At 44.8% G+C, this 10,000-nt stretch overlaps 1 protein-coding gene across 1 annotated transcript in view; it reads left to right on the top strand.

Annotated features, from left to right (window-relative positions):
* The window catches only part of LOC126993442 (transmembrane protein 132C-like), a 79,984-nt gene that overhangs the window by 9,346 nt on the left and 60,638 nt on the right, over nt 1-10,000 (top strand). Inside the window, 1 exon segment of the mRNA XM_050852566.1 lies at nt 150-1,020. Within this exon segment, the coding sequence (XP_050708523.1) occupies nt 150-1,020 (871 nt within the window).

Raw genomic sequence — 10,000 nt, 5'->3', positions numbered from 1 at the left:
TACATATCTGTCTGTCTATCTATCTGTTTATCTGTATCTATCTATCTCTACCTATCTATATTTGTGTGGCCTGAATCTCTATGTAAATCTATGTAAACCTTGTGGTCTGAATATCTGTGTAAATCTATGTAAACCTCTTTTCCACACAGGCGTCTCCTCGGTGGACCTACACTTCCAAAACCCAGACAGCGGCTTCTTCCTGCGGCCCGAGGACAGTGGCCACGCCCCGTCCGTGGTTGGGGGAATGGGCGCGGACGGCGGTGTGCTGGACGTCGAAAGGTTCACCGTACTCGACCCCACACGCCCCGCCTTGATCCGTGCCACCTACGGCCCCTTCAGCACCAAGCAAACAGTCCCTGCTCGCTACGTCCTGCCGGAGTTCCCTGACGATGAGCCCAACGCCACGAAGCTTGAACAAGAGGCGGCATTCACCAACCACATCCCACCGGTGCCACACCAGCTCGAAGTCTCCGCGCATCTGGTCAACAAGGTGGTCTCACGTGCCCAGCCAGCTCTTAGGGTCTTGGTACACGGCGCAGGGGCTAGAGGGCATCACTCACCACATGTCTGCGTCACGGTCATAGCCAGGCACTCTCTGGACGCGCTCTCAGCCTCTTGCACGCCAACCGGAGCAGGAGAAACCGGTGGAGACGCAACCTGTCTCGTGACCTTAGCAATCCCATCCCGTTGGTGGCCGCCACACACTCGCGCCACTGTCAAAATCCCTCGTGTGGCGGTCCAAGTGTCCTATCTGGTCGGGACTGCGCCTGGACCGAGCGAGTGTGTGTCTAGGGATGCTGGGAGTCCTAATCTCGGCGGTCCCAGAGTCACGGTCCAGCCAGAAACGGGGGTCGGTGAGGTGGTACTGACCCTGGACTCTCACGGCTACGAGGAATTGTCAACTGATTCTCTGGTACATGTTCTGGTCCCCCGTGCCCCGCTCCACCCTGGGACTACAATCCATGCCCCCCTGTACCTGCACCCCCCTGGAAACCTGCCCGCTGTGGTGCTGGTCCTGAGGTTAGTGTTTGTTTCTTGTGTTTGTGTGTGTGTGTGTGTGAAATGAAATAGAATAGAGAGAGGGAAAGGGCTGTGGAGGCCGTGTGTGTGTGTGTGTGTGTAAGTATAATCAAGCCTTGTCGAGAATAAATAATTATTTTTTCGCTCGTGTGTGTGTGTGTGTGTGTGTGATTTATCGTTTAACATTACATTTACGCCACTACAGGCAGCCATCAACACTTCTAAATCGACAAGTACTTGGAAACGTTACTGCATTTTCGTTTTTATGCAATTTATCACATTCCGGTAGAGTATGTTCGACTATGCAATTATCATCATCATCATTCTTATCTCATTCCACCTCTCCACCTGGTCCTCTGTCTGGTGTTAGTGTGCTCCATCTCGCCCCGGCAAAGGTTCTAATTCCACCTCTCCACCTGGTCCTCTGTCTGGTGTTAGTGTGCTCCATCCCGCCCCAGCAAAGGTTCTAATTCCACCTCTCCACCTGGTCCTCTGTTTGGTGTTAGTGTGCTCCATTCTGTCCTGCCCAAGTCCACTTTTAATCGTATCCACATAACCTCATTTTCAATCCTCTCTCTCTCTCTCTCTCTCTCTCTCTCTCTCTCTCTCTCTCTCTCTCTCTCTCTCTCTCTCTCTCTCTCTCTCTCTCTCTCTCTCTCTCTCTCTCTCTCTCTCTCTCTCTCTCTCTCTCTCTCTCTCTCTCTCTCTCTCTCTCTCTCTCTCTCTCTCTCTCTCTCTCTCTCTCTCTCTCTCTCTCTCTCTCTCTCTCTCTCTCTCTCTCTCTCTCTCTCTCTCTCTCTCTCTCTCTCTCTCTCTCTCTCTCTCTCTCTCTCTCTCTCTCTCTCTCTCTCTCTCTCTCTCTCTCTCTCTCTCTCTCTCTCTCTCTCTCTCTCTCTCTCTCTCTCTCTCTCTCTCTCTCTCTCTCTCTCTCTCTCTCTCTCTCTCTCTCTCTCTCTCTCTCTCTCTCTATATCTCTCTCTCTCTCTCTCTCTCTCTCTCTCTCTCTCTCTCTCTCTCTCTCTCTCTCTCTCTCTCTCTCTCTCTCTCTCTCTCTCTCAAAAAGAAGAAAAGAAGGAAATAAGTATCAGAAAAAGAAAATAAGCAATAGAAGATAAGGAATTGAAGGAGGAATAAGGAATATAAGAAAGAATAGAAGAAGACAATAAGGAAAAGAAGAAAAGAAGAAGAAAGAAGAAATGACCTCAAAAAGCGAAAAACGGAAAATTTGAAAACAAGAAAAAAGGAAAAGAAAAGACAAAAGAAGAAAAATTAACTCGAAGTGAAAAATAAAGTAAAAAAAAAATAAGAAGAAAGATTTAGAAGAAGAAAAATATATCGAAGCAAAAAAACATAAAATACAAAAAGAAAAATGAAGAAAAAAGAAAAAAATCAACTCCAAGCAAAAATACAGAAAATAGGTATAGAAGAAAAGAAGCAAAAAGAAGAAAAGTTCAGATAAAAATAATAGAAGAAAAGGAGAAAATGAAGAAAAATTCAGATAAAAGAAATACAAAAAAAGAAGAAAAATGAAGACGAGAAGAAAATGAACTCCAAGCGAAAACAAAAAATACAAATACAAGAAAAGAAGAAAAAGAAGCAAAGTGAAGAAAAAAAGAAGAAAACGAACTTGAAGCGAGAAGCAAAATTACAAAAAGGAAGAAGAAAAAGAAGAAAGAAAAGAAAAAGAAGAAAATGAACTTGAAGCGAGAATCAAATTTAAAAAAAAGAAAGAAGAAAAAGAAGAAAAAAGAAGAAAATGAAGAAAAGAAAGAAAATAACGCATGAAGCGAAAACCAAGGTACAAAAAGATGACAAAGAAGAAAAGAAGAAAAAAAGATAAAAGAAATAGAAGAAAAGAAGAAAATGAAGTAAAAGAAGAAAATCAAGTAAAAAAGAAAATAGAGAAGCGAAAAACAAAATACAAAAGAAAATAAAAGAAGAAAAAGAAGAAAAGTGAAGAAAAAAAGAAGAAAATGAACTTGAAACGAGAAGCAAATTTAGAAAAAGAAAGAAGAAAAAAAAGAAAGAAAAGAAGAAGTACAAAAAGAAGACAAAGAAGAAAAGAAGAAAAAAAATAAACTCGAAGCGAAAAACGGAAAGTACAAAGAGAAGAAAGAGGAAGAAGAAGAAAAGAAGAAAAAGGAAGACAAAACGATTAGTAGATTGAACTCATTTTCTTCACCTTATAAAATCTTTCAACACCGTCTTTTGCGTTTGTGAAGAAAATAATAAAGAACATAAAGAGAGAGAGAGTACTATAGATTCATCAGTTTAAATAAAGAGAGAGAGAGAGAGAGAGAGAGACATTATTTTCTTTCCAACATTTATACAATTTCCTGTTGTTTTCGTCCTCTCTCTCTCTCTCTCTCTCTCTCTCTCTCTCTCTCTCTCTCTCTCTCTCTCTCTCTCTCTCTCTCTCTCTCTATCTCTCTCTCTCTCTCTCTCTCTCTCTCTCTCTCTCTCTCTCTCTCTCTCTCTCTCTCTCTCTCTCTCTCTCTCTCTCTCTCTCTCTCTCTCTCTCTCTCTCTCTCTCTCTCTCTCTCTCTCTCTCTCTCTCTCTCTCTCTCTCTCTCTCTCACCCAGTACTCCGCAATGCAGACTCATTGTAACCTCCTCCTCCTCCTCCTCCTCCTCCTCCCAACTCCTCTTCCTTTTAGTATTCTTTCTCTTCTCTCCCTCTTCATTGCCCTCCTCCTCCACCTCCAACATCTCCTCCTCCTCCTCCTCCTCCTCCTCCTATTTTATAACCAGTAACTTCACTTTTCCTTTCTCTCTCTCTCTCCCTCCCCATACCAATATTTTTCTTCCTCCTTTCTTTCTTTCTTTCTTCCCTCTCTTTTATTTCCTCATATTCTTTTATTTATTCTTTTGTTTTTCCCTTCAGAGAGAGAGAGAGAGAGAGAGAGAGAAGTGAAAGAGACAGCAGTTGAAGTAGTAATAGTAGTAGTAGTAGTAGTAGTAGTAGTAGTAGTAGTAGTAGTAGTAGTAGTAGTAGTAGTAGTAGTAGTAGTAGTAGTAGTAGTAGTAGTAGTGGTAATAGTTTCGTATGAGTTTCAGGCATTTCCAGGGGTAGTTTCATGACCCTGGTGGTAGTGTGACCCTTCCTCTGTACCGTCAACCTAAGAAACCACTTAATAGAACCCGATTGACCTCCTTCTTGACCTCTGGAAATGGGTGATGTGAGGGTTGGAAGCGTCTATGGATAATATTTGTAAAGACATAACTGACAAGGCTTTCGTAGGAGTTGTGGCCATTTCCAGGGGTAGTTTCATGACCCTGGTGGTAGTGTGACCCTTCCTCTGTACCGTCATCCTAAGAAACCACTTAATAGAACCCGATTGACCTCCTTCTTGACCTCTGGAAATGGGTGATGTGAGAGATGGAGGTGTCTCAGAAGTCCAACACTCTAGACCTCTTCCTAACATCTAATTCTTCAGCTTACTCTCCCAAACTGTTCTCTCCTTTGGGCTCCTCCGATCACAACCTAATTACTCTCTCTCTCTCTCTCTCTCTCTCTCTCTCTCTCTCTCTCTCTCTCTCTCTCTCTCTCTCTCTCTCTCTCTCTCTCTCTCTCTCTCTCTCTCTCTCTCTCTCTCTCTCTCTCTCTCTCTCTCTCTCTCTCTCTCTCTCTCTCTCTCTCTCTCTCTCTCTCTCTCTCTCTCTCTCTCTCTCTCTCTCTCTCTCTCTCTCTCTCTCTCTCTCTCTCTCTCTCTCTTTATAAGATGAGCGTGATAGGACATGTGCGCGGGCGTGTGTGTGTGTGTGTGTGTGTGTGTGTGTGTGTGTGTGTCGAATTCCTATACAAAATTTAATTCCTTCGTTCACAGTTTTCTTTTTTTCTTGTCTCCTTTCTTTCTTTTACTCTTATTTGACTTTCTTTTCTCCCTTTCCCTCTTCTCCTATCTTCTTTTTCTTCCTTTCTTCTTACCTCCCTTCCTTTCTTCCTTCCTTCCTTCCTTCCTTCCTTTCTTCCTTCCTTCCTTCCTTCCTTCCTTCCTTCCTTTCAATCATTTCAGTGAAGTAATGAATATTCTCTCTCTCTCTCTCTCTCTCTCTCTCTCTCTCTCTCTCTCTCTCTCTCTCTCTCTCTCTCTCTCTCTCTCTCTCTCTCTCTCTCTCTCTCTCTCTCTCTCTCTCTCTCTCTCTTCGTAGAATTAAACGCCCACAATGAACCTATTTTATCATTAAGGTGAAAATTTTCTTTCGCTAAATGAGAGTGAGCGAGTAATGATTTGGTGAGAGAGAGAGCTACTGTTCTTTCGTGTTCAATCTTGATATTCTCTCTCTCTCTCTCTCTCTCTCTCTCTCTCTCTCTCTCTCTCTCTCTCTCTCTCTCTCTCTCTCTCTCTCTCTCTCTCTCTCTCTCTCTCTCTCTCTCTCTCTCTCTTCTATTACGAGAAAATTAAAGAGACATTCGAAGAAACTGGATTAACAAGAATAAACTGAAACATGTATTTTTAGAGAATTAGAGAGAGAGCGGGGGGGCGGAGACTCCTCCACTTACAGGTATTCTCTCTCTCTCTCTCTCTCTCTCTCTCTCTCTCTCTCTCTCTCTCTCTCTCTCTCTCTCTCTCTCTCTCTCTCTCTCTCTCTCTCTCTCTCTCTCTCTCTCTCTCTCTCTCTCTCTCAAGTCATGCATGAAGTTAGCTCTAAAGAAAGACAATGAATTACTGTTAACTTGTTCGGGAGAGAGAGAAGAAGAAGTCTCTAGTGGGAAGAAGAATGTTTAAAAGTTAGAGAAAATTAAAGAGAGAAAGAAAGTCGTTGTTGATTAGATCTCTCTCTCTCTCTCTCTCTCTCTCTCTCTCTCTCTCTCTCTCTCTCTCTCTCTCTCTCTCTCTCTCTCTCTCTCTCTCTCTCTCTCTGTCTCGCTCTCTCTCTCTCTCTCTCTCTCTCTCTCTCTCTCTCTCTCTCTCTCTCTCTCTCTCTCTCTCTCTCTCTCTCTCTCTCTCTCTCTCTCTCTCTCTCTCTCTCTCTCTCTCTCTCTCTCTCTCTCTCTCTCTCTCTCTCTCTCTCTCTCTCTCTCTCTATATATCTCTCTCTCTCTCTCTCTCTCTCTCTCTCTCTCTCTCTCTCTCTCTCTCTCTCTCTCTCTCTCGCTCGCTCTTTCTCTTTGAATTAACGATTTTGTTTTTGTTAAGTAAATTTGCGTTTTCACGAGGGAAGGCTTGATTAAACTTTGATATATACACGCTCACACACACACACACGCACACGCACACGCACACACACACACACACACCATATCACACCACTCCGGTATCTCAGTGGTTGAAGCTTTGCCCTGCCCCTCTCAGGCCTGTATTTTCTCGCTGGCTATATAGGAATTAAGAGAAGGGTGATGGGGTGTGTGGGCTCTGAGGTCCCGCCTGTACCCAGAGATCGGCTAATGAGACTTGCTATAATAGGGAGGGTACATGTTGTCGATGAGTCCAGCTCGTGACCAGGCCATGGGTGATTTTTTGTTGCCCTTTGGAACTCATCTTTGATCCTCTGTTTAACCCGGAAGCAGCGGGGATCCTGTTTCTTAATGGTCCCTCTAAGCGATAAAAAAATGAGGAAAAAATCATCACTCACACAAACCATTTCATAATATATATCGAAGCATTTGTGATCAGTTTATGTATCATCTATTTTGGGGGTTTAAATCATGGCACAATTTGGCCCATCGCTGCTACACGGTAAAGCCACAAATTTGGCCCGTTCCTGCTACACGGTGAAGCCACAAATTTGGCCCGTCGCTGCTACACGGTGAAGCCACAAATTTGGCCCGTCGCTGCTACACGGTGAAGCCACAAATTTGGCCCGTTCCTGCTACACGGTGAAGCCACAAATTTGGCCCGTTCCTGCTACACGGTGAAGCCACAAATTTGGCCCGTCGCTGCTACACGGTGAAGCCACAAATTTGGCCCGTCGCTGCTATACGGTGAAGCCACAAATTTGGCCCGTCCCTGCTACACGGTGAAGCCACAAATATGGCCCGTTGCTGCTACACGGTAAAGCCACAAATCTGGCCCGTCGCTGCTACACGGTGAAACCACAAATTTGGCCCGTCGCTGCTACACGGTAAAGCCACAAATATGGCCCGTCGCTGCTACACGGTAAAGCCACAAATTTGCCCCGTCGCTGCTACACGGTAAAGCCACAAATTTGGTCCGTCGCTGCTACACGGTAAAGCCACAAATTTGGCCCGTCGCTGCTACGGTAAAGCAACAAATTTGCCCGTCGCTGCTACACGGTAAAGCCACAAATTTGGCCCGTCGCTGCTACGGTAAAACCACAAATTTGGCCCGTCGCTGCTACACGGTAAAGCCAAATTTGGCCCGTCGCTGCTACACGGTAAAGCCACAAATTTGGCCCGTCGCTGCTACACGGTAAAGCCACAAATTTGGCCCGTCGCTGCTACACGGTAAAGCCACAAATTTGGCCCGTCGCTGCTACACGGTAAAGCCACAAATTTGGCCCGTCGCTGCTACACGGTAAAGCCACAAATTTGGCCCGTCGCTACACGGTGAAGCCACAAATTTGGCCCGTCGCTGCTACACGGTGAAGCCACAAATTTGCCCCGTCGCTGCTACACGGTAAAGCCACAAATTTGGCCCGTCGCTGCTACACGGTAAAGCCACAAATTTGGCCCGTCGCTGCTACACGGTGAAGCCACAAATTTGGCCCGTCGCTGCTACCGGGTTAAAAAGAGAATCTAAAGTCCTGGTTGATAGGTAGTCTTCAGGACAGCATGTGGGTAGTCTGCGGCCACTCAGCGGTGACTGAAAAACTCCAGCTGTGACGGTCACCTGGACTCGAACGCCTGTCCACCTTTCCGCGGCGCCGTCACGCAAATCACTCAGCCACCGCCCGCCCAACTACACACACACACACACACACACACACACACACACACACACACACACACACACACGCTTCGGTTGTCATGGTTACCCTTAAGTGTCAGAGAGAGAGAGAGAGAGAGAAAAACTTATATTTTATCACTTAAGATTGATTGCTTAATTCTCTCTCTCTCTCTCTCTCTCTCTCTCTCTCTCTCTCTCTCTCTCTCTCTCTCTCTCTCTCTCTCTCTCTCTCTCTCTCTCTCTCTCTCTCTCTCTCACTCGCACTCTCTCTCTCTCTCTCTCTCTCTCTCTCTCTCTCTCTCTCTCTCTCTCTCTCTCTCTCTCTCTCTCTCTCTCTCTCTCTCTCTCTCTCTCTCTCCACACACACACACACACACACACACACACACACACACACACACACACACACACACACACACACACACACACACACACACACACACACACACACACACACACACACACACGTCAGAAGCAATCCTGAACGCTTATTGGCGAGTTTGATGGACGCTTAACCAATCCCCTTCCTTCCTTCCTTCCTTCCTTCCTTCTTCCTTCCTTCCATTCTTCCTTCCTTCCTTCCTTCAATTCCTTCTTCCTTCCTTCCATTCTTCCTTCCTTCCTTCCTTCATTTCCTTCTTCCTTCCTTCCATTCTTCCTTCCTTCCTTCCTTCCTTCCTTTCTTAACTAATCTTTTTTTCTCTCCTTCCTTCCTTTCTTTCTTTTTTCTTTTATTTCTTATTATTTTCTTATAGTTTCTTCTTTTACTTGTTTCTTTTCTTTCTTTCCTTTTCATCCTTTCTTTTCTTATTCCTTGATTTTTTGCTTTTTATCTTCCTTCCTTCCTTCCTTCCTTCCTTCCTTATTTCCTTCCTTCCTTCATTCCTTCCTTTCCTTTCTCTTTTTCTCGATTATTTGAGTTTTCTTTATATAATACATTCTATCTCTCTCTCTCTCTCTCTCTCTCTCTCTCTCTCTCTCTCTCTCTCTCTCTCTCTCTCTCTCTCTCTCTCTCTCTCTCTCTCTCTCTCTCTCTCTCTCTCTCTCTCTCTCTCTCTCTCTCTCTCTCTCTCTCTCTCTCTCTCTCTCTCTCTCTCTCTCTCTCTCTCTCTCTCAGCAGGTATCTTTCCACTACCGTTAGAGAAGAAGGATCAACAGGAATAGAATAGTTTTCCCGCTTATTTTCTTTCCTGTCTTGCGTTTTCTTTTCCTTTTCTCGTTTTCTTTTTATTTTTTTCTTTATTATTATTATTATTATTATTATTATTATTATTATTATTATTATTATTATTATTATTATTATTATTATTTGTTTTCCCTTTCTCTCCTCTTTCTATCTCTTCCTTTCTTCTCCTTCCTTCCTTCCTTCCTTCCTTCCTTCCTTCCTTCCTCCCTCCCTCCCTCCCTCCCTTCCTTCCTTCCTTCCTTCCTTCCTTCCTTCCTTCCTCCCTCCCTCCCTCCCTTCCTTCCTTCCTTCCTTCCTTCCTTTCTTCCTCCCTCCCTCCCTCCCTTCCTTCCTTCCTTCCTTCCTTCCTTCCTTCCTTCCTTCCTTCCTCCCTCCCTCCCTCCCTCTCTCCCTCCCTCCCTCCCTCCTTTCCTTCCTTCCTTTCTTTTCTTCTTTCTTCCTAGAGAGAGAGAGAGAGAGAGAGAGAGAGAGACTAAAAGATATTGATATTTCTCTACTATTCTCGTCTTCTTCTTCATTCCTCCTCCTCCTCCTCCTCCTCCTCCTCCTCCTCCTCCTCCTTGCCTCTTTCTTAATCCTTCCCTTCTCCTCTTTACCTCTCTTCTTTCTCCTCTTCCATTATTCAAGCATTCCTCCTCCTCCTCCTCCTCCTCCTCGTCCTTCTCCTCCTCCTCCTCCTCCTCCTCCTCTTTCTCCTCCTCCTCCTCCTCCTCTTTGGGGTCGCCACTTTGTTTTGGTCACGTGACATTTAATTGACCTCATAACTATGTGTGTGTGTGTGTGTGTATGTGTGTGTGTGTGTGTGTGTGTGTGTGTGTGTGTGTGTGTGTGTGTGTGTGTGTGTGTGTTTAATTTTAGAAGCCCGTTCGATTGTGTTTGATTTCTCTCTCTCTCTCTCTCTCTCTCTCTCTCTCTCTCTCTCTCTCTCTCTCTCTCTCTCTCT

This window comes from Eriocheir sinensis, unplaced genomic scaffold (assembly GCF_024679095.1).
Source record: "Eriocheir sinensis breed Jianghai 21 unplaced genomic scaffold, ASM2467909v1 Scaffold613, whole genome shotgun sequence".
NCBI lineage: Eukaryota > Metazoa > Arthropoda > Malacostraca > Decapoda > Varunidae > Eriocheir > Eriocheir sinensis.
Note: the sequence above shows the minus strand (reverse complement) of the source record. Positions and strands in the feature narration are given on the sequence as shown.